We start from the raw sequence: 24,236 nt of genomic DNA, 5'->3' as shown, positions 1-24,236 counted from the left end.
TTCAAATTGTGTGGCTTCTTCAGGAGAAGTAAGATTTTCACATGGTGGACATTCAAATTGGTGGGGGAAAAAATCACATATACTTACACTGAAGGAAGGAACTGCAAAATATCTAGAATCCTTGACTTGGGCAACCACCAACTACCTCACTGAGCAACCATTCAAAACACCCTTGCAACTACCTTGCAACACAGACACAAAACAAAACAAAAAACCTTCATAAATGCATAGCAACACCCTGACAACCAGCCACAACATCTTAGCATTGTGGCAGCGGGATTTAAACTGGCATACATAATACATCGTTTGTTTAGAGATCTTTTATGTTTTAGAATATCATGTTCAAGAGGCAAGACACATTCAAATAAAGAAGTGTTTTACTGTAGTTTTAGGAAACCGTAAAACTGCCATTACAAGATAAGTATTGGCAGTTTGAACAATACAACATCAAACCAGTAAGACTCAAGAGATCAACATGGTCAAGCTGGACTGAAGAGAGTACAGAATATAGGGTGCTCAGCAACACTCTTTCTTATCTCTCGAGTAACTGATGGATGCACAGTCTGAAATTGTGGTCTGGGTTTTCTGTCTCAAGAGGTTGAGAAACATGAAGGTGAGTGCTGATCAGATCTTAAAGTCAGCAGGTTTACACTGCTATCTTCTGTCTGACCGAGACACACAACATAGAAGAGATAAAACACAATCACAAAAAACTAAGTAAAACAACTTAGTTCCACGCGAGCTCAAAGTCCTTATTGAAACACCTTGTATAGATCATGGTTTGTGTTATTTTGTGTCTTTTAACATTCAACGTTAAATATTATCTTGGAATAAAATATGAATTTCTTTCCATTTTAATCTATACTTTAATGCAAACATTTCTAATTTCAGAGTCCGATCAAATAATGTGTTGTGAAAAAAAGAGATGTTAAAAATCACTGCTGATATTCCTGTGTTTCTTTGCCATGTGTTATTTACAGCAACTGTAGATACAGCACAGGTGCAGAAAATGTATTTCAAGGAGAAAGGCGAATGGGGCCAATTTTTGGAGGGTTTAAAGGAAGAAACGTGAAGCTTATAATTTTGTAAAAAGCACCTACCTTAATTCTTCTGTTAAATCGTGTGTATTATTGGACCTGTATATTTGCTTAAATACATTTTACTCTCATTTTAGCCCTTTAGGGTTCACAGTGTTGTGTCGTCATGGCAACAAAGTTGTAAAATGTTATGTAACTTTACACAGAAAAGGTTAGCAAGCAATTTTTCACACTAAAATCATGTTAACAAGCATATTGTTTATGTCTTGTATACAATTGCATTATAATTTAGAATCAAGTTTTTAACACTTAGGACAATTGAGGGATTCATACATTACTATTACACAAGATGCAAATATTCATTGATGCTCAAGAAGACAACATACTACTATATGCATACTTTGCTTTGGGAATATCTGTAATGTAAATTCTGAAGAGCCGTACTAAATAAATACAAATATTTTCTGTTATATTTGTATAAATTATGAAAGGTTTGTAAACATTTATGAGATAAAAGGGAATGCAAACTTATCTTCTCAGCTATATATACTGTTATTAAACCTCAGATTAATGTGTTGTCAGCTGTCTTCTTTTTTTTCGGCTTTTTATCTAAATCAAGCAGTTCTGTGATTTGGTGACTAAAAACAGCCATTTGGCTCCTTATTGTTTCAGTTTAGGAACTTTAAAATAATATAAGGAATATTTACATACCCCATAAGGAATGTAAAACCTGAAATGTTTGACCTTGTGGGGACATTTTGTCAGTCCCAATGAGGAAAACAGCTCATAAATGCAGAACGTTTTCTGTGAGGGTTAGGTTTAGGGGTAGGGTTAGGTTTAGGGGATAGAATATAAAGTTTGTACAGTATAAAAACCATTATGTCTATGGAAAGTCCCCATAAAACATGGAAACACTACGTGTGTGTGTGTGTGTGTGTGTGTGTGTGTGTGTGTGTGTGTGTGTGTGTGTGTGTGTGTGTGTGTGTGATTGTGTTTGTAACCTGTATCCAGAGTTCTGGATTAAACAACCCAGCTGCGACAGATAGAGATAACATGGTGAGCTGTTTGCTCACAACTCGGATTCTACTTGCCAAATCAACGACAACTGCATAGCTGCCTCCTCAACTTATAAAACCTGAGGATATCACCTAAGAGATTCACAGTCACTGTTTCCCATACAATGATAAAAAAAAAGCAATTTTTGCCAAGTTTACCGGGATCAAATAAACTATATTTGTAAATTTCTGTGGTGCTTGCAAGTGCAAAACTCACTGCCATGATGCTAAATCCAGGATATTTCTCTGCAGATGCTAAAGTGGTTTGAGTGGTTTTAAGCCTGTTGCAAGGTGGTTCTTAGGTGGTTGCTTACTGGCCCAGACAGGTCAAAAGGGACCATACTGAAGTCTATTTTATCATCCACTGCGTAAAAAATTATTCTTTTGCTTAGAAAAGTAACAGCACACTTCATCTCATCAAGCCTCACAATTGGAGGTATCATTTATGCCTGTAGTACAAATGGTTTGGGACAAGTTACAAGCCGAAGTTTTATAAACTATAAAGGGTTTATTTCAATATCAAACTCCAATTATCCAAGTAATAGTGAGCATTAGCAAGCAATACTAAGCAGCGTCAACACGGACCAGCAGTCCTCGGTTTTGAGTCACCTTTTATGTATTTCTAATGAGGACAAACATAAGTAATTGATCATAAGGAGCCAACAGTATTACAGTGCATCTGGAAATTATTCACAGTGCTTCACTTTTTCCACATTTTGTTATGTTACAGCCTTATTCCAAAATTGATTAAATTCATTATTTTCCTCAATTCTACAAACAATACCCCCATAATGATAATGTGAAAGAAGTTTGTTTGAAATCTTTGCAAATTTATATTAAAAAAAGAATAAAATCTCATGTACATAAGTATTCACAGCCTTTGCTCAATACTTTGTTGAAGCACCTTTGGCACCAATTACAGCCTCAAGTCTTTTTGACTATGATGCTACAAGCTTGGCAAATCTATTTTTAGGCAGTTTCTCCCATTCTTCTTTGCAGGACCTCTCAAGCTCTATCAAGACGGATGGGGAGCGTCAGTGCACAGCCATTTTCAGATCTCTCCAGAGATGTTCAATCGGGTTCGAGTCTGGGCTCTGGCTGGCCCGCTCAAGGACATTCACAGAGTTGTCCCGTAGCCACTCCTTTGTTATCTTGGCTGTGTGTTTAGGGTCGTTGTCCTGTTGGAAGATGAACCTTCACCTCAGTCTGAGGTCCAGAGCGTTCTGGAGCAGGTTTTCATTAAGGATGTCTCTGTACATTGCTGCCCTCATCTTTCCCTCAATCCTGACTAGTCTCCCAGTTCCTGCCACTGAAAAACATCCCCACAGCATGATGCTGCCACCAACATGCTTCACTGTAGGGATGGTATTGGCCAGGTGATGAGCGGTGCCTGGTTTCCTCCAGACATGATGCTTGCCATTCAGGCCAAAGAGTTCAATATTTGTTTCATCAGACCAGAGAATTTTGGTTTCTCATGGTCTGAGAGTCCTTCAGGCAGGCTGTCATGTGCCCTTTACTGAGGAGTGGCTTCCGTCTGGCCACTCTACCATACAAGCCTGATTGGTGGAGTGCTGCAGAGATGGTTTTTCTGCTGGAAGGTTCTCCTCTCTCTACAGAGAAACGCTGGAGCTCTGTTAGAGTAACCATCGGGTTCTTGGTCACCTCCCTGACTAAGGCACTTCTCCCCCGATCGCTCAGTTTGGCCAGGGGCCAGCTCTAGGAAGAGTCCTGGTGGTTCCAAACTTCTTCCATTTACGCATGGAGGCCACTGTGCTCATTGGGACCTTCAATGCTGCAGAACTTTTTCTCTACCCTTATCCAGATCTGTGCCTCGATATAATCCTGTCTCGGCAGTCTACAGACAATTCCTTGGACTTCATGGCTTGGTTTGTGCTCTGAAATGCACTTCTTCTTCTTCTTCTTCTTCTTCTTTCTTTTATTGGCAGCTCGCATTCTAAAATAGAGCATTACCGCCATCTACTGTGGGTCACAGATCAGACACTCTTTCCCTTCTCTCCACAGACATTTCAGGACATGTGCTTCCATCTGACATGCACTGTTAACTGTGGGACCTTATATAGACAGGGGTGTGCCTTTCCAAATCATGTCCAATCAATTGAATTTACCACAAGTGGACTCCAATCAAGTAGTAGAAACATCTCAAGGATGATCAGTGGAAACAGGATGCACCTGAGCTCAATTTTGAGTGTCATAGCAAAGGCTGTGAATACTTATGTACATGTGATTTGTTTTTTCTTTTTTTTTTTATACATTTGAAAAGATTTTAAACAAACTTCTTTCACATTGTTATTATGGGCTATTGTTTGTAGAATTTTGAGGAAAATAATTAATTTAATCCATTTTGGACATAGCAAAATGTGGAAAAAGAGAAGCAGTGCCTTAATGCCATATTTTATTAGAAGACCAGAATAGTACAAAACTAGAGCAGAAACTGATTAATATCAATGCTACATTAAATCTTTGAAGTCCAAATATTTTCTACTGCTGTTGAAATAAATGTAGTTCGCAAGGTCTTTATTTATTGTTATTAATTTCCTTTTGTTGTGACTTTATGCATCATCTTTCCTAATTTGGCATTTCAGCCTTTGAAACAAGATATAAGTGGCTCCCCAAAGAAAACTAGCACATAGAAAGATGCCATCAATGTTCACCATTCACTACCACACCCAAACAACAAACTGTTCTGATGTCGCCATCTGCTGGCTTCACCGAACACCGAATTGTGTAATTTAGCTGAAATTTTGCTGTATTTCTAATGATAATATGTTCATTTTCAATATGAATTCTATTCAAATGCACACTTATTCCTGATTCTAGAAATACAAATATTACAAATATATTTTTTTCTATATTAGCTGCAAAGTTTCAGAGGAGATCACAAAAAATGAGATGTTATGCATGTGTTCCAAGGAAGAATATAAACAGGTTTGGAACGACATGATGGTGGGTATTAGGTAACTGATTTCAGAATATTCCAATTTGGGTGAACTATCCCTATTAAACAGATATGGCTGGTGGAAGCTGAATTAAGTTGGTACAGGGACTGATAGTTTGCTGGAAAATATCATCCCACAGATGATGTCATTTCCAGGCCCTCCATTGAGCCAGCAGGTGGGCTGCACTCATTTATCCAGCACACATCATTACACACACATGACTGATTATTTGTTGAACGGGATCAACTCCTCTGAGCAGGAGAATCCCATCTAGATAGTTACCACTATGACTTTTGATGACTTAAATAGATGATGAAAAATTATCTGAGTGGCACAGTAGCACGAACAAACTACAGCAGAATGTCATCATATGTTCAGCTTGAACAGACTCTGTATGCGTAGAGGAAAATCAGCAGCGTAATAGATCATTCATGAGCAAAAGGTTTTAGAAACTCAAACATGAGACAATAATTCAACCGCCTAGCTTTGTCAAACTTGTTTTCTCTCTTCTTAGAAAATAGCATAGTGGAACATATGTGTGTGTACACGTTCTTATATTGGTTAAGCTAAATCTTTGTAAGATCATTCACATTTTCTTGTTTTGATGCAGGAAATTTGTCTGTGTATGTGTGTGTGTGCGTTTGCCGGGATTCAAGGAAATATGCTTTGCCAATATACTTGAGGGTGCTCTAAAATTCATTTAAGGGTGCCTAGTATCCTAAATGCCCCAGCATAATTAGCCATCATTAATTTAATCCCTAAGTGAAAGTGTCCAATAACAGGGTGATTACTGAGATTTAGTGAGTAGTATTCGGCTGCTAATGCGATCCTAACATGGCAGCCCCCATGAGGGGACCCTCTCCAAGCGGAATAAAACGTCTTTTATAAGGTTAATAATTTGACTGGAGTCTTCATCTCATGTGAGTACTCATGATTTTATACATATGTTTCAAAATTACAAATTATTTCCTTATAAGTAAAACTTTTTAAATGAGGAAATGAATTACTGAGTGCACCTTTAAATATGAAATTAAATTGTGAAATACATCCTCCATCATGACAACACATTTTAAGGCTGATCTGATGATGCAGTTCATTTACACAGAACCAAAGCAGCATCAGAACTGTCTTTGATACTAGGGGCTGAGGTGAGCAGGGCAGGCTTTTATGGGGTGTTAAAAAATAAACATATATATTTTTTTTTTAATTGCATATACTTTTTCCAAAACATGTCATGCTTCTTTCTTTTCTTTTCTTTTTTTGTTTTGTTTTTTTGGACAAAAAAAAAAAGAAAAAAAATATCTGGACAATACACTTAATTGTGAATTGTACATTTATACAATGGTATCGATAACTAAAAACTACTGTGTTTGAATGATGCTACTAAATCCATTATCCTAAGTGTCAGCGCAAGTCCAAGACATAAAAAAAACAACTACTGTGTGCACAATTAAAAGTATAATATCACTTTAATTCATTTCATATTTTATATCTTAATATTAATCCCATAACATTATATATGACGGTGATCACCTGTAGGCCTAATATTAACATAATAAGAGTCTGAGTCTTTTACCCACCTTTACCTACTTATTTTACAAAACGGTATGGTTTCCTGCGCATTTTTTCCCCCATGCATTCACAAGTTTTGCCGACTGGGCAATATATATAATAACTGAAAATATATAAATATATATTTCCAATTAGTGTTTTAATCTATTTTAATTTAAATAGATTTGTAATAATATACTGCTCGCGCTGCATGCGTCTCTTTCACATTCAAATAAAAATAAGAAACTAACGTTTTCTTGGGTGAGTTCATCACGTATTCCGTCGCGATGGGTGGATGCTGGGTGATACACCCATTGAGTGCCTTCAGGTAATAGACAATCAGTATAATCTCCGTTATGTAAGATAATAATATGTCTTTGCTCTTGTAGTGACTGATAACAGTCTAGTTATCTGTTAGAAGGTTTGAACAGATGAATATGTGAGACTGTGGCATGTTAACGCTACATTTCTTCACACTTCACTGAAGCTCTCTCTCTCTCTCTCTCTCTCTCTCTCTCTCTCTCTCTCTTTCTGTTTCACTTTGATAAAAAAAAAAAAAAAAAACTTTTACAAGAAAGGATTTGGGATATATATTTATATATACACTACCGGTCAAAAGTTTTTAAACACTTATTCTTTATTATATATGTATTATTATTATTATTATTATTATTATTATTATTATTGGGTTTTATTTAATTATTATTATTATTATTATTATTATTATTATTGGTTTTATTTAATTATTATTATTATTATTATTATTATTGGGTTTTTATTTAATTATTATTATTATGGGAATTATATTGTGACTAAACAAAATCCAAAATAAATCAAAACTGTGTTATATTTTTAGCATCTTCACAGTAGTCACCCTTTGCCTAGAATTTGCAGAAATGAGGTTTCACCCTGGGATGCTTTTAAACAGTATTGAAGGAGTTCCCATCTATGTTGGGCATTTATTGGCTACGTTTCTTTATTATTTGGTACAAGTCATCAATAAAAATAAAAAAAAATGTTTTTATTAAATTTTAGTTTTATAAATTAAATAAATTAATATGGTGGCACAATTATATTTTTGTTTACAAAACTAATTCCGAACATTTAAGCATACACCTTCAGATCAAAAGATTTTTAAAATCATGAGAAAAATTTCAGTTGACCGGTAGTGTGTGTGTGTGTGTTTATATATATATATATATATATAAACAATGCCTTCCAAAAGTATTCAGAACCCTGTTAAATGATCTCATTTTACTGAAATGGTGCAATGATATTTCATTCTGTTTGATATTTTATTTTAAAACACTGGAACTCAAAATCAATTATTGTTAGGTGATATTGGTTTAATGTTGGGAAATTTGTAAATAAACTGAAATATCTTGCTTGCTGTGGAAGCTGCCAGGTTACACCGATGAAAGAAAATAACGAGGACACATATACTTTACCATTTGCATCCACCTGTAAATCATTAAAGTTGCAATCACATTTTCAGGCTGTGAATCTGAAGGAAAATGAAGACCAAAGAGCATTCCACAGAAGTTGGAGATAAAGTCATTAAAAAATGCATAGATTAGCGAAAGGGTACAAAATAATATATAAAGGTTTGGATATTTCAGTGAGCACCAGTGGATCAATAATCAGGAAGTGGAAGCTGCACCACAACACCCAAGAAAAGGCCGTCCCTCAAAACTCAGTGCTCTAACAAAAAGGAGACTTGTGAGAGAAACCACAGAGAGGCCGAAAATCACTTTGAAGGAGCTACAGAGTTCAGTGGCTGGTGGAGGAGTAATGGTGCACCAGTCAACCATATTAAGAGCACTGCATAATGCTGGCCTGTATGGAAGGGTGGCAAGAAAGAAGCCGTTACTCAAAAAGTACCATCTGAATGCACGTCTGGAGTTTGCCAGAAAGCATGTAAGAGACCCAGCTGCAATGTGGGAGAAGGCTTTGTGGTCAGATGAGACCAAGATAGAGCTTTTTAGCCAAAACACAAAGCGCTATGTGTGGTGCAAACCTAACACTTCTTATGCCTCAAGACACACCATCCCTACAGTGATGTATGGTGGTGGCAGCATCATGATGTGGGGATGCTTCTCATCAGCAGGGACTGGGCATCTTGTTAGAATTGAAGGAAGAATGGTTGGAGCAAAATATAGGGATCTTCATAGTTCTACAAGAGAACCTGCTTCAATCCGCTAAAAAATTGAAGCTTGGGAGGAAATTCACCTTTCAGCATGACAATTATCAACAAAGCATTTGTCAAAGCAGCATTGGAGTGGCTCAAGAACAAAAAGATAAATGTCCTACAATGGCCCAGTCAAAGTCCTGATCTCAGTCCTATTGAGAATTTGTGGCACTATTTGAAAATTGCAGTTCACAAGCGTCACCTAACCAACCTGAACACCCTGGAGCAAATCTGCCGAGAAGTATGGGCCAAATTCACTTCGTCGCTGTGTACAAATCTGGTACATATGTACCCCCAAAAACTTAAAGCAGTTATTGCAGCAAAAGGTGGCTCGACCAAATATGAATGTGTGGGGGTTGAATACTTATGCAAGCAAGATATTTCAGTTTTAAATTTTTCATAAAAATATTTCTCAACAAAAAAAACAATTTCCCCTGACAATAACTGATTTTGAGTTCCAGTGTTTTAAAATAAAATCTCAATCTGAATTAAATTGTAGTGTACCATCTGTAATTCAGTAGAGAGAACTGGTCAGGGGTCTGAATACTTTTGCAAGGCACTGTATATATATGTTTTATTTATTTTTCAGGATTTCTCCTCTGCTGTCTAAATTTGTGAGGCCTTGCCTTTGAATTTAGTTGTAGTGAACTTTACATGTAGTAAAGTATTTATATATATATATATATATATATATATATATATATATATATATATATATATATATATATATATATATATATATATATATATATATATTATAATATATATATATATATATCCATCCATAGATGTCAGGTAGATTTCAGTATTTGAGTTATCAAGAAAAATGTCAATGTTTCAAAGGCCCGGTCTCCCTTAAGTGTATGCAACTTTAAAATTATTTAGCATAGGGACTACAATATTTTTAGCCTTTGGCCTTCTGTAGTTGTACATGGGACAGATGGTACTTTTATATACTTTTAAAGCAGTATTTTATGGTATAGAATGATTATCATATTAACGTGTCATGATGTTTGCATGGCTCTCAGAGGTGTTCTGACAAAAATGCTTTTGCTTTTGTTTCTCCTCCAGGCATTACTATCTTCTGTTTATGGTGAGCTTGACATTCGTGAACCTCATAACAATTCCTCTGGATTTGGCATTTTCTGAGGACATGCATGGTCTTGCCCACAAATGCTGGGTGGTATTTAATGTGTTTTCAGACATCATTTTTGCTATTGATGTTGGCATCAATTTTCAGATTGGCTTTATGGATGGTCTGGTATGAATGTTTCTTCGTTTTCTTGTAGTGTAATATTTAAATATCATATTTCTTTATTTATTCATTTCTTTATTTACTTATTGACATGAGCGTTGGATTAATTCCTATGGAAATACAGTGTATATGGCTTTTCCTTTTAGAAATACAGTGCATTCCTGTTTCTTGTCTAGATTCCCATCCTTGATCTAAAACATATCCGAACGGATTACTTGAGCACTTGGTTTTTTCCGGATTTGATTGCTGCATTCCCTGTGGACATTGTCATCATTATTTTGGTAATTTTGTTTATACTGTTAAAGGGTCAGTTCACACAAATGAAAATCCTCTAATAATTTACTCATCCCAGATGTGCATGACTTTCTTTCTCCTGCAGAACACAAGTGAACATTTTTAGAAAAATACCTCAGCTCTGTAGGTCCATACAATGCAAGTGAATAGTGACCAAACTTTTATTACATCTATATCTTCAGAAGCAATATTATAGGTGTAGGTGAGAAACAGGTCAATATTGAAATCCTTTTTTACTATCAATCTCCCCTTTCACTTATTCTTCTTATGTTTGCATTACGCCACCTAATGGGTTGGGAGGAGAATTTATAGTAAAAAAAAGGACTTAAATATTGATCTGTTTCTCACCTACACCTATAACATTGCTTCTGAAGATATAGAGTTAACCACTGTAGTCGTATTGATTACTGTTATGCTGTAAAATCTCTTGCATCATTCATATTGCATTGCATTTTACATATATGTTAACCTTTAAAAAAGTATGTTTAAATTTCCACAGGAGCAGCATTATCATGCGGATACAAGTTCACTGATGGCTTCGAAGATGTTGCGGGCGCTCATGTTTGTGAGGGTTTTGGGTATGATTCGTCTGCTCCGTGTGCCAAGACTCATGAGATTCTTCTCTCAATTGGAAAGTGTAAGTTACGTTTCAGGACAGCTGTTTTCCCAAATTTCTCATGTTTTTGCAGAACAACACTGCATAGAAGACTCCCAAAAAGACCAGTTATTTTGTCTAGTTTTGCCTCGCCATCGAAAATAGTTCCAATCGGCCAGAGCAATGCACTGGAAAACCACAACAGACTAGAAGAGGAATAAAAACAGTGAAGCGTCTCAATGCTCTTGGAATGTCACTTTTCCAATCGGATGGAGCGGACCGAACTGTTGTATATTTTCTGACATTGTACATATTATCTCTCGTTATAGGCCTCAGCTTTACAACTTAGGAGATCATTCAGATATGTATTTGTTATCCTGATGATATTTCTCATTTGGCACTGGAATGGATGTATCCAGTACTTCATACCTGCATTGGCAGAGTTTCCCCCAGACAGCTGGGTCATGAAAGAGAATCTCCTGGTATATCTCAATTTGCTATTTATTATGAAGGTATTCATAATTGAAAATAATTCACAAGAAATTGAGCTTGCATGCCCTGCTTTATTTGTCTTTTTCTATTACAGAATTCTTCAATTGGGGTAAAATACTCGTTTGGTTTGTGCAGAGCTCTCTCACAAATGACCATGATGTCGGCTGACCCAGCAACACCTATCTGTACATAACACCCCTTTCTTTCATTATTCGTTCATTTTGAGAAATTATAATCAGTTTGGTACATAAAAAATGACACCTGCAAAAAAAATAATGACTACATTACATTGATGTGAAATGATTTTCAGATTTATTTTTATGTTTTTGTAGGTATGGAGGAATGGTGGACTATAATTATTACTAGGTTGATTGGATTTTTAATTTTTATATCACTACTTGCCTTCATGAACGTAACAGTTGGTAACGCCTTCAAGAAAAAGGTGCTCTTAAGTGACTCTTCGAATGATTTTTGAAGAATAGATACATTCATTTAACAGTCTGTAAAATAATTTTATTCTATGACCAATATATTACAGAAAAAACCGCTGAAATCCTCCAAAATGTTAAGTATGCTGCCCAGGGTCTTGCGCCGACGCATCACTCAGCATTACCAGTGGCAATTTGAAAACAACATCCTTGACACAGTCTCTAAACCACTGAAAAAGGTTTGTAAATAGTTCAAATGAACTTGAAAGACTGATGCCAACAGATGAACAAATTTGCCAAGCTTTGAAAGTGTTGGTTCTTTTCTTGGCTGTGTTTCATATCTATAAGTAGCCAATATATCATTTATGTTAGTGAAGCTAGTGGCAGAGAAATTACAAACTTCAGATCTTGTTTTTAACTTCATAATATATTTCCATTTTTCAAAGGATATTATGGCGACCATCTGTTATAACTTGCTGACAAAAGGATCTATGCTCAAAAACCGTGATGCAGATTTCGTCGAAGCTATCTTGATGAAGTTGGAATGCGAGTTCTTCCTGCCAGGAGACATCATCATTCGTAAGAATGCTAAGATTGACCGCATTTATTTCATAGAGTATGGACGGGTGCTGCTGAAGACTCAAAGTTTCCAGAGAGAGCTGTGTGTTGGAGACCACTTTGGAGGTGATGTATGGCAACATTTCACCCAAAAATGAAAATTTACTCACCCTCATGTCATCCCAGATGTGTATCACTTTCTTTCTTCTGCAGAACACAAAGATTTTAGCTCTATAAGTCCAAACATGGCAAGTGAATGGTGACCAGGACATTTAAGCTCCAAAAAGCACATAAAAGCAGCATAAAAGTAATCCATGCAACTCCAGTGGTTAAATCCATGTCTTCAAAAGCGATATAATAGGTGTGGATGAGAAACGGATCAATATTAAACTCCTTTTTTCCCATAAATCTCCACTTTCACTTCCAGATTCTTCTTTCGTTTTTGGAGATTCGCCATGCACATCAACACCCGCTGGTCAGAGCTGGAGATTAATAGCAAAAAGGGACTTAAATATCAATCTGTTTCTCACCCACACCTATTATATCACTTCTGAAGACATGGATTTAACCACTGGAGTCTTATGGATTACTTTTATGCTGCTTTTCAGAGCTTCAAAGTTCTGGACAACATTCACTTGCATTGAATGGAACAACTGAGCCGAGATATTCTTCTAAATATCTTAATTTGTGTTCTGCAGAAGAAAGTGATGATGAGTGCGTTATATACATATATTATATTATTGATATCAGGTGTAAGGGACACCTATATCTTACATAAGTATGAAAAAAATAAACAAGTCAGTAGCCTCCTATCCATAATTTGAAAACGTTTTAATTTATGTTCAGCAGACACCGATTTGCTTCTCGGAGGAGATCAGTTAGTAACGGTTCATGCTGTGACCGGCTGCAGGCTTTTCTCATTGTCAGTAGCCAAACTTATGGAGATTGAAGAGGAGTTCCCTGATGTCTTCAATGATCTAAGAGCAGCAGCTCAACAGCGTAAAAACAATCTACAACATAAGGGGCTGTTCACACAGAATATGTTCTTGCTACAGGACAGCCAGCTGGAGCACAGTGGAAGGAAAAAGAACACAGGGCTAGAGACATGTTTTTCAAAGTTGAACTTATTTCAACTTGATGCAGCATTTTAAAAATGCGCCACTCACTGTGTAAGATGGATTGTAATTGGTCAAAGAAGTCTGTCTAATGGATATTTACATAGACCATCAATTAACAATAGCACAGTAGAATGCAAGAATGCGCCCTGTTTGGATAGCCCCCCAAGTCTTTTATTATAAGTATATTTGATGTTCTAGAATATTGATTTGACTCTCTGGTTAAGAGTTGTGTTTGTGTGCTTTACAAAAGGAGCTGACATGGAACTCCTGACTCCATCCACATCCAGTAGTGTGTGAGACGACAGTCCTGGACCTGGTTTAACTTAACACTGATTCAATTTGACATCTTTGTCTTAAGTTTTAAAATATATATATTTTTATTATTCTTATTTATTAGATCTTGTTCTAATTGCTCATCTTTGTTCATTGTAATTTTTATATAAATGATTTTTTTCCTTGTTTAATTTGAAAGGTTTTAATTTGATATATAATTTAATTCATAATATAATCTATAATATAAACGACATAATATAAACTAAAATAAATATAGAAATTAAACTTTTTAATTTCTTAATTGAACATTTTAATGAATAAATTATTGACAAAACCAGTCAAGTCGTTTTTCAGTGACCCTCCTGATGAATGCACTGTGATATGCATAGTATAATGAATGCATATAGTTTAGATGTTTGTTGCCTTCTGGCAATCTAAGATCTGTTAAGTGTTGCATTACTTGAATCTTACAAGGCAATTCAACACTGAATTCAGTTTGCTAGAGATCGAGTGAGCTGCATGTACAGTAATTATGAAACAATTAGAGAGCTACTTTCATGTTGTTCCAAACATGTACTACTTTCTTCTGTGCAACACAAAAGGTCATGTTTTGAATAATCAAAGCCATTTACAGAAGAATCAACTCAGGATTAAAGAAAAGAGTAACACTTTACAATATTGTTTGGAATAATGTACAGATTTTGCTCTTATGGAAATAAATTGGTACTTTTATTCACCAAAGTGGCATTCAACTGATCACAATGTATTTTCAGGACATTGATAATGTGAAAAATTACTATTACAATTTGAAAGACTTTTTCAGAATTGAAACTAAAAGAGTTCACATAAAAAAAATCCTCCACGTGCAGCAATGACAGCTTTGCAGATCTTTGGCATTCTAGCTTTCAGTTTGTCCAGATACTCAGGTGACATTTCACCCCACACTTCCTGTAGCACTTGCCATAGATGTGACTGTCTTGTCAGGCACTTCTCACACACCTTACAGTCTAGCTGATCCCACAAAAGCTCAATGGGGTGAAGATCCAGAACACTCTTTTCCAATTATCTGTTGTCCAATGTCTGTGTTTCTTTTCCCACTCTTACCGTTTCTTTTTATGTTTCTGTTTCAAAAGTGGCTTTTTCTTTGCACTTCTTCTCTTTAGTGTTGTACATTAAACTGGTGTTGAGCAGGTAGAATTCAATGAAGCTGTCAGCTAAAGACATATGAGGTGTCTATTTCTCAAACTAGAGACTCTGATGTACTTATCCTCTTGTGTAATTGTACATCTGGCCTTCCACATCTCTTTCTGTCCTTGTTAGAGCCAGTTGTCCTTTGTCTCTGAAGACTGTTGTGTACACCTTTGTATGAAATCTTCAATTTTTTGGCAATTTCAAGCATTGTATAGCCTTAATTCCTCAAAACAATGAATGACTGATGTGTTTCTTGAGAAAGCGGTTTCTTTTTTTGCCATTTTTGATCTAATATTGACCTTAAGACATCCGAGTCTATTGCATATAGTGGCAACTCAAAAACAAAAACAAAGACAATGTTAAGCTTCATGTAACGAACCAAATAGCTTTCAACTGTGTATGATATAATGGCAAGTGATTTTTCTAGTACCAAATGAGCAATTTAGCATTATTACTCAAGGATAAGGTGTTGGAGTGATGGCTGCTGGAAATGGGACCTGTCTAGATTTGATCCAAAATGACTTTATTCAAATAGTGTTGGTGCTGTTTTTACATCAGTAATGCCCTGACTATAATTTGTGATCAGCTGAATGCCACTTTGGTGAATTAAAAATAGTATATAAATAGAATCCGAAATAGCAAAATCTGTACATTATTCCAAACTTTTGGCCCCCAGTGTATGCAGTGTAACTAATGTTAACAAATACAACCTTATTGTAAAGTGTTTCCAAATCAAGAAAAATCAAGAATTTAAACGGTCTCACCGACATAAAATACTATCAATTTTTCATACGTTTTTCTATTTCTTTTTCTGTAACGGTTATGATAATATTTGTGTATACATCTAGCAATCCTAATCCCAGCCCGTGTGTGGCCAAGTTGAAGTCTTCACTCTGTGCTTTCACTGCAGCAACTGTGCTCTGCAGCATCTCCCTGTTAAACAAAGAGAAGAGAAATTGTTCAGGGACCCAAACACTGTACGTGAAAACCACAATGTTTAGAGTGCATTTATTCTTTTAAGGTAGAGGATACAATGCCTACGTGATTGGTCAAATATCCGTTCGAGTACAGACGTGCGGTCGTTATACTCAAATATTTGAATTATGTGATTGTCCAATCAGAATCAAGTATTCTAAAGAGCCATTTTAAAACTTACCTAAATTCATAGAGTTTCTCAATTGAAGCGTCTGCATGCTGACGGTCCACTACTGTAATGTCATCAAAGGGAATTGTGGTCGCTGCCAGTTTTCCAATACTGCGACCAAGGTCTGCTGCCTCACCTTTCCAGAGATAAAAGAGAACACATGTAATTCCTAAAAGAGCATAAAACGGTCCATTTCATCTTATATTCTAAGTTACAATATATCAGCACACTTAAGCGTGTCCTTTAGAGACTAACACTGTACTTTGGTGATGTGATGACAGACAGACTGTTGGGTAGTTGGCTTGGCAAATGCATCATGCATTGTATGCATTTGAACCACAAAATGGCAAATGGGACACAACCAATGCAGACTCGCAGCCTTAACGGATGTGCAAGCAAAGGTCATGAGACCACAAGTCCACATCAAAGGCACCATTTGGGACCTTTCTAATAAGTATCTGTCAAGATCTAGCTAAAATAACACTACACTGAGCTGAAATGTACTATGTACTACACCTTCCGTGACTCTGGAACACAAAGATGACACGGTTGTCGTTGGCCATGGGTGTATGCCAGCTCTCTGGAGATCCTGTCTCACGGTTTCCTTTTTGTTCTTATCCTCCCTTAAATACGCCACAAGAGAAGTGAGGGACATATTCTCTGGCGGCCCCACCCTCCTCTTCACCTCTCCAATAGTAACAGGATATCTGCAGTAAAAGATTTAAGATAGCACATTTATCAAATAGAAGGATGCCAATTGTGAACAAAGGATTGAAATGAAAAGGAACATAATGATCTAAAAAAGAATATTAAAATATAAACTATCATGATCTACACTTTTGTAACCTACTCACGTTTTGGTTACTATAATGAAAATAGATTGTTATTACTCTGTAAAGCCTAAATGAATTATTTGCTACTGAGTGTCAGGACAATCTAGTCATCAGCAGGCCTGTTCTTTTGTTTGGTATTTTCAAATGTATCACGATTTTACAGTACTAACAGTAATTGTAATAATTTGAAAATACTTTTTCATATTAAATCATCCAGATATGAAGAAGAATCTATTAGACATCATTTTTATGACTGTAGCAGTTAAATGTGTTTAGGCCATTTTTATTTATTTTTTTCAAAACAAATAGTATAATTTTAGTATAAGTATTAGTATAAGTTTTAATATTTTAGAAAGACTAGCTACATTGATCTAATATATGGCATTGCACTGTATATATAAGGGCAAGTACGTAATGGGCTTTAAAGTCTGGACCTCTAAAACTTATGGACAAAGTTTTCATCCTGTGTAATATATGTTCTCTATCTTTGATATTAGGAATATTGGAAATATAGTAGGCTCATATAATTGCCTAGGCTCATCAACTTTCAAAGGGGGGAAATTCCTGTCTCTTTTGGTTACAATAGAGGCTACATTAGGCAACATTAAAAACAAATTCAGTTTTCTACTATGTTGGGTCGCCACTTGATGTCCAATAGAAAATCTGGGTCCGGAAGCAAAACCAGTTGAGAACCACTGTCTTCGAGGAAAGGGAGGGAATTTATTGTTTGCAATAATTTTGCATTCCTTCACAAAAAGTTGTACATTCCCTCACAATACCTTTATCACTCCCCTTGAAAATTAACCATGTTTATACAGCACGTAGAATGGTATTTACATAGAAACTACAAAATTCATCATGGTTTTACTACTACAGTTTTAATATAATAACACAAAATGATTACATGGTTTCAGCAGGTTTACTATAGTGAAACAATGCTTCGCTTTAATAAGGGCATGTTTTTAAGTTTTTAGTTTTCTATGGTTTTAAAAAATGTATTTGTACCACAAATTAACATTAGAGTTACTCCAGCCAAACTTTCGTAACCATGTGATTGATTTTTATTAACATAGTTTTGGTTTTACTAAGATGTTACTGTAGTAAAACCATGATACATTTTGTGGCTACTATGGTTTTATTAAAAATACCATAGTTCAACTGTGGTTACAGAGATAAAACAATGGTTGTTTTCCTAAAGGATGTATAAAGGTATTGAAAGGGAATGTAAAACTATTTCAGAAAATAAATTCCCTCCCTGCCCTCCAAGGGGGGCTATACATGACCCAAATGTCTTTTTTCTGTGCAGCACAAAACATATATTAAACAGAATATTATACAAACTAAAATATAACTCATTTTTCACTATTTAAATGTTGACATCAGCAGTCTCCTTGGCGATCATGATTTCAAGCTCAATTACACTTCCTAGCGCCATCTGTCGCTCTGTGCATATTGGAAGTGCAATCGAGCTTGAAATCATAATCGTGTCTGGAAAGGGAGTTACATTTTGGTCTGTTCTCACCCAAAACCGATTAGATTGCTTCAGAAGACATGGATTAAACCACTGGAGTCATATGGATTACTTTTATGCTTCCTTTGTGTGCTTTCTGGAGCTTCAAAGTTTTGGTCACATTCACTTGGTATGTAGCCCTAAAAATCTTTTTTTGTCTTCAGCAGAAGAAAGTCACACATCTTGGATGGCATGATGAGTAAATGATGAGAATTTTCATTTTTGGGTGACTGATGGCCTCATTCACTTTCATGGCATGTTTTTTTTTCCCGTGCCATGAAAGTAAATGGTGAATGAGACTGAACATTATACCCAACATCCCCTTTTGTGTTCCACAGGAGAAATAAAGTCATATGGGTTTGAAACTACATGAGAGTGGTTAAAGAAGTACACATAATTTTTATTGTTTTATTGGTGAATAATTCTTTAACACATCTAACCATGTCTATATCCATCCTGCAGATATCCCCCCAAAATTAGCGCAGGAAATGCAAAATATTTGCAGATTCTGTCTAAATAATGTACACATTTCTCATGAAGGAAGCACTGAAATATGTCCCGATGCTTTCAATACCTTCGTTTCCGGATTCCACATGACAACGGCAGGATGCTCTCCACTTCTTTGAAGACAGCGCTTGCATCTATAGCAGTATCTGTGTTGGTGTGGTCGTCGGTTTCTGTAAGAGCATCTTTTGTCTCTGCGTTTTGTGCATCTGTATCTGATTGTCTGTTGGTCGGTGAGTTAGTCTGTATGGCAATGCTTGTGTTCACATGTGACTCTTCGACTGCAACAGCATCTTCGGTGATGTGTTCGTCCATGTCCACAATGACCACTTTCTCAATGACCACATTCTCATTAACAATGTCAACATTGTGACCCGAGTGCTCTGGTTGGAGCCGAACAACACAGCAATCAATGCTTTTATCACGCTTAAATTTAAATGATACGTATGCCCCGCAATGATTTGCCTTGGTCTTAGTTGGGCAACCTGATGACTGACCCCTTGGGATCCTGGATCTTTCACACCTCCACTGGAAAAAGCTTTCTCCTCTTTTCTTCAATGTAACAAATCTTCCCATAGGTTCAACCGAAGCCAAATACTGTTCCATAAACTCAGCTCTCGATGATTTCACAATATGGACACTTCTTTGAATTCTTATGTCATGATCTTTGCGCGCTGTCTTCTCAATGTGTTCCACCCAGAATTTATCCATTTTACGTAATTCTATCAAAAAGAGAAGTTCATTTAGGATGGATACTGTATTGACTTGAATTTTCAATTTTCATTACAAAAGATGCTATAAAAGTCAAACATGGAAACTTACATTACTTCAAAATGGCAAACTCTACCAGGCCGATATTAGGAGGACTTCAAAGGATACCTAAAATGAGAGGTATGTTTAGCAAATTTTGTCCTTTTTGGAGTTCGACTGATGTGGTCACCAGGAAATGCAAAAGTATGGCAAAGATCTATGCAAAGATTCTTCAAAATATCTCATTTTTGTGTTCAAGAGAAGAAAGTCATAGGGTTTTGGGATGACAAGAGAGTAAATGGCACAATTTTTATTTTTAGATTTTCTCCCCTTTTGCTCCCCAATTTGGGTGGAATGCCCAATTCCCAATGTGCTCCAAGTCCTCATGGTGTCGTAGAGACTTGTCTCAATCCAGGTGGCGCATTTTATCACGTGGCTTGGTGAGCGCGTTACCGCGGATATGTAGCGCGCATGGAGGCTTCATGCTATTCTCCACGGCATCCACGCATAACTTACCACATGCCCCACTGAGAGCAAACCACATTATAGTGACCACGAGGAGGTTATCCCATGTGACTCTACCCTCCCTAGCAACCAGGCCAATTTGGTTGCTTAGGAGACCTGGCTGGAGTCACTCAGCACGCCCTGGATTCGAACTCGCGACTCCAGGGGTGGTAGTCAGCGTCTTTACTGAGCTACCCAGGCTCTCACCATTTTCATTTTGGATGAACTTTTCCTTTACAAATCTTGCTTGCACATCATTTTGTGATGCCACTAATTTGGCTTTGGGGATAGCTCACCCATACATGCATAAATATATAATTGTGTGTTGTTCTAGTCTTTCTTTCAAACACAAATTGAGTTTTTAGGCATGATGTTAGAGACTGAAAGCCTCAGTCACCATTCACTTTCATTGTAAGGAAAAATAATGCAATGAAAGTGAACGGTGACTGAGGCTAACATTCTACCAAACATCTCCTTTTGTGTTTATGGATGAAAGAAAGATTTACGGGTTTGGAAAATGAGGGTGAGTAAATAATAACAGAACTACCCCTTTAAATGTCCCTCTTGAAAGCATTTAGTTGAGCTAACTGCTTGGTAGGAGGCGTTTTACGTGCAGCCTTGAAACCACACACTTTTAAAGACTATTGGACGGATATGCTTAAATTAAGCGTCTTCTAATGATTATCTAAACTGGAAAGTTATTTCAGCAGGACTTAATTTTATGTTAATTTTTTTTAAAACAGGCATTTGTGTACAAGAAACGCTTTTGCACTTACCCCTCTGCTATCAGTCGTTTACTCAATTTCCAACGGAACGAAACCGCGTTCTGATTGGTTTGTGCTTGTTGGGGACGCCTTGTGATTGGCTGTATTCTGGACAATACGCAGCTTAATTGGCTGAGCCGTCTGTCAGTAAATGTTCGTGCTTCCTCTCGAAGGGGGGTTCTGGCTTGAAGCCATATCTCCCTTAGAGCCGTATCAGAGATTATTTAGCCCGAGACGAATCGCTAATTCCCAACAGATGTAGAAGTTAAAGTCCCACTTTACAGGCAAAAGAGCCAATCACCATTTTGATACAGACATCGCCTGTTGGTCAACTCAAGAACGCGCTTGTGCTGTAGCTGAACAAGCCTGAAAATAGCGTTTTGTAAACGCGATCTGAGCTAAATAGGCACAATTTATGATACAGTTGTTGTAAGATTTTACTGCTGATCGTAATATTGACCAACCGTTTTGGATAATTTGTCCAAAACGGCTTTGTCCTGTCTTTCCCCATTCAAGTAGATATGGGCTGTACGTTTGCAAGGGAGCGTTCCAAAGATGGCCACTGAGTGGACTGACTTCCCATGAAAACAACTTGGGCCGCATTCAAATCGCAGGACGTTTTTTGTTTATTTATTATTGTTTATTATTATTATTATTGGAGATGTTTATACACTACATAGTATCATCTTTTAAATGAATGAACTCCAAGTATTGATAGTTCACGTATAAATGGAATCTAGCATAATCATTTATTTAAAAAAAAATAATAATAATAATAATAATGGCTGTGTCTCGTTTGGAAGGCTGCGTCCTCCGGAGGTCGCATTTGTCGGCCGCAGCGTCTCGTTTCATAAAAGTGAGTAGGACACTTCGGATGCGACCTTCTTTCGCGGGAATTCGGAGGATGCATGAGGTGTAATCCTTCGTGAGCACTCACAACCCACAATTCTTTGCTTCAACGGAAATGTCTAAAACAATGAAGCCAATTTGCCCGTAAATATGATGTTCAAACGCAAGTAATGTTAGTTCCCAAGTTGAAGTACCCCCGTAGTTTTGTGCAGAGTATATAATATGTATAATTATAAAGTATTAGACTAAAAGTACACCTGTAAAATCTATTTTTTTTTCTCTTACATCATTATAACTCTCCTGAATTCTACCTCATACATTCCTTTCTAAAAGGACTTCGTTCACATGTTAAAGTGACGTGACGTGCTGTCATAGCAACCATGTTACATTCCGTTTCCATTTGTCTTAAAAAGGCCGTCTCGTTTAAACTAGGCTTGTTTAAAGGAGGACACTCGGTATACAGCAGTCTTCATAGATCGCGTCCTACATAGCACGCAGCCTTCGAAACGAGACACAGCCAATAAGGCTTTTTCAGTCACCACAAACGACTGTGATTGGTCCATCCTGACCAGCGCTGCGGAAGAAAAAATAAAATAAATATGTACCACAGGACAACTCCGTGCTATTTCAGCAGCTGGGAATAATTACACACTTGAATAGTGTGGTATTGTTATATCGATTGAATAATACTAAAACATAAAATAGTGAAATAGGAGAATAATTACTTATTCTTATTACTTATATTATAATTACAATCCGAGACCAATGTTGGCTGTTGTTTTTTAATCGTTTAATTTTCTGACGTCTTTATTTACAATTAATTAATCATGATTTTTAATTAACTTAATATTTAAACTTTAAAACAGAAAATAAACAAACTTTAACGCAAGAGGAATGAAATCCTCCTGTGACGCAGGCAGCGACTGGCATGCCTTTGTCGCCCTCTACAGGATGAGTATTGTAACAGCTTCCTTAAACGATGAACAGGAATTCCTGTGGGGCAATGTGTTATGTAAGCTTTGAGTAACCCTTGAGAAATTTGTGGATGTGTGATGCAATTTCAAATTTCATCACACATGCATGAAGATAATATTTCAAAATAGGCATCGGCTCAAAAAGCAATACAGTTTAAAACAAGGCTGCATGACACCATTTTAATAAATAAAATATATTTATTTTTCTTCAAATAGAGTTTCAGTAGTTGGCAAAAGAGACAGTGTTTGGCAATGATACAGTGTTACAGGCACTCAAGTAAGTAAAGCACTTTGGAATCAATTCTGTAAACGAAACCAAAAAGGTCCACAGAATATTTCACCGAAAAATGAAATGAAATGTACATTATTTTGTTTTGCTCTTATGAAATTGAGGGACTGTTAAGACACAAGATGAGTTGGAAAAAACCCTATTGGCACGTTGCAACCCCTTTTTTGAGAAATAAAGTATGAACTTGGTGAACATTCGTACAATAATAATTTACAATATCGATTCATGTATGTGGTTTTTCTTTCAAGATTTCAGCAAAACCATATTCCAAATAAAAATTCCATGATTAGTTGCTATAGAAGTAAAGCGAAGATAATCCAGAGACAAGAGGTACCACAAACATCAACCGGTGAATGTCTAAACACATGTACAATATAATCAACTAATCAAAATACATATATGATAATATCTTAAAAGTCATTTTACTTATCTGTGACATTACACGAATAAAGATAACATAGTAACGCATTTAAAAGTGTTTAATAGAGTAATTAAAAGTGGCAGTGAAGTGGCTGCTATTCATCATCCGGCCACAAGAAATGGAAAATCCCCCATAACTAAATGGCATTATCTAACTGACAGAGTTTACATGTTTATTCTTCAAGAATAGTTCACCCAAAAATAACAATTTTAATTTTGGGTGAACTGCTCCTTTAACAAACAAAGCAAATATTTAAATTAAGGGATATTTAATTGGTCCAGGTGACATTAAAGGAATAGTTCACCCAAAAAGTGAAAGTTAATTTACTCCAACTATGAATTACTCACCCTCAAGCCATCCCAGATGTGTTTGACTTTCTCTCTTCCGCAGAACACAAAGATTTTTAGAAGAATATTTCAGCTCTGTAGGTCCATACAATGTAAATTAACATGGTCCAAAACTTTGAAGCTCCAAAAACCACATAATCTATTCAACTCCAGTGGTGTAATCCATGTCTTCAGAAGTTATATGATAGGTGTGGGTGAGAAACAGATCAATATTTAAGTCCTTTTTTACTATAAATCTCCACTGTCACATTCTCCTTTCATATTTTGACCTACTGGGCAGAGAAGTTATAGTAAAAAATGACTTAAATATTGATCTGTTTCTCACCCACACCTATCATATCACTTCTGAAGACAT

General features: G+C 36.3%; 2 protein-coding genes across 2 annotated transcripts; one reads left to right on the top strand and one right to left on the bottom strand.

Annotated features, from left to right (window-relative positions):
* The first annotated feature begins 6,887 nt into the window (after positions 1-6,887).
* LOC127623066 (potassium/sodium hyperpolarization-activated cyclic nucleotide-gated channel 1-like) lies at positions 6,888-13,801 on the top strand. The gene is made up of 10 exons (XM_052097263.1): positions 6,888-6,928; positions 9,860-10,049; positions 10,220-10,324; positions 10,837-10,983; positions 11,262-11,414; positions 11,519-11,609; positions 11,757-11,866; positions 11,963-12,091; positions 12,299-12,536; positions 13,257-13,801. The coding sequence occupies exons 1-10, from the start codon at positions 6,888-6,890 to the stop codon at positions 13,559-13,561; spliced, it is 1,509 nt and encodes a 502-aa protein (XP_051953223.1). The 3' UTR covers positions 13,562-13,801.
* A 348-nt stretch (positions 13,802-14,149) lies between these two features.
* Positions 14,150-21,041, bottom strand: LOC127623188 (uncharacterized). The gene is made up of 6 exons (XM_052097509.1): positions 21,014-21,041; positions 19,806-19,862; positions 19,054-19,705; positions 16,653-16,843; positions 16,149-16,272; positions 14,150-15,925 (listed from the first exon to the last, which is right to left on the bottom strand). The coding sequence occupies exons 3-6, from the start codon at positions 19,692-19,694 to the stop codon at positions 15,772-15,774; spliced, it is 1,110 nt and encodes a 369-aa protein (XP_051953469.1). The 5' UTR covers positions 19,695-19,705; positions 19,806-19,862; positions 21,014-21,041; the 3' UTR covers positions 14,150-15,771.
* Between the last annotated feature and the right edge of the window lie 3,195 nt (positions 21,042-24,236).

This window comes from Xyrauchen texanus, chromosome 29, assembly GCF_025860055.1.
Source record: "Xyrauchen texanus isolate HMW12.3.18 chromosome 29, RBS_HiC_50CHRs, whole genome shotgun sequence".
Taxonomy (NCBI): Eukaryota; Metazoa; Chordata; class Actinopteri; order Cypriniformes; family Catostomidae; genus Xyrauchen; species Xyrauchen texanus.
Note: the sequence above shows the minus strand (reverse complement) of the source record. Positions and strands in the feature narration are given on the sequence as shown.

Excerpts from the sequence above, each read along its gene's own strand:
- LOC127623188 (XM_052097509.1), bottom strand. The coding sequence starts at position 19,694 with ATGGATAAATTCTGGGTGGAACACATTGAGAAGACAGCGCGCAAAGAT. Across the intron at positions 16,844-19,053 it reads TGTGGAATCCGGAAACGAAG|ATATCCTGTTACTATTGGAG; the intron begins GTATTGAAAGCA and ends CTTTTACTGCAG. Across the intron at positions 15,926-16,148 it reads GAGAAACTCTATGAATTTAG|GGAGATGCTGCAGAGCACAG; the intron begins GTAAGTTTTAAA and ends TTTGTTTAACAG.
- LOC127623066 (XM_052097263.1), top strand. The coding sequence starts at position 6,888 with ATGGGTGGATGCTGGGTGATACACCCATTGAGTGCCTTCAG. Across the intron at positions 6,929-9,859 it reads CACCCATTGAGTGCCTTCAG|GCATTACTATCTTCTGTTTA; the intron begins GTAATAGACAAT and ends TTTCTCCTCCAG. Across the intron at positions 11,610-11,756 it reads TGACCCAGCAACACCTATCT|GTATGGAGGAATGGTGGACT; the intron begins GTACATAACACC and ends ATGTTTTTGTAG.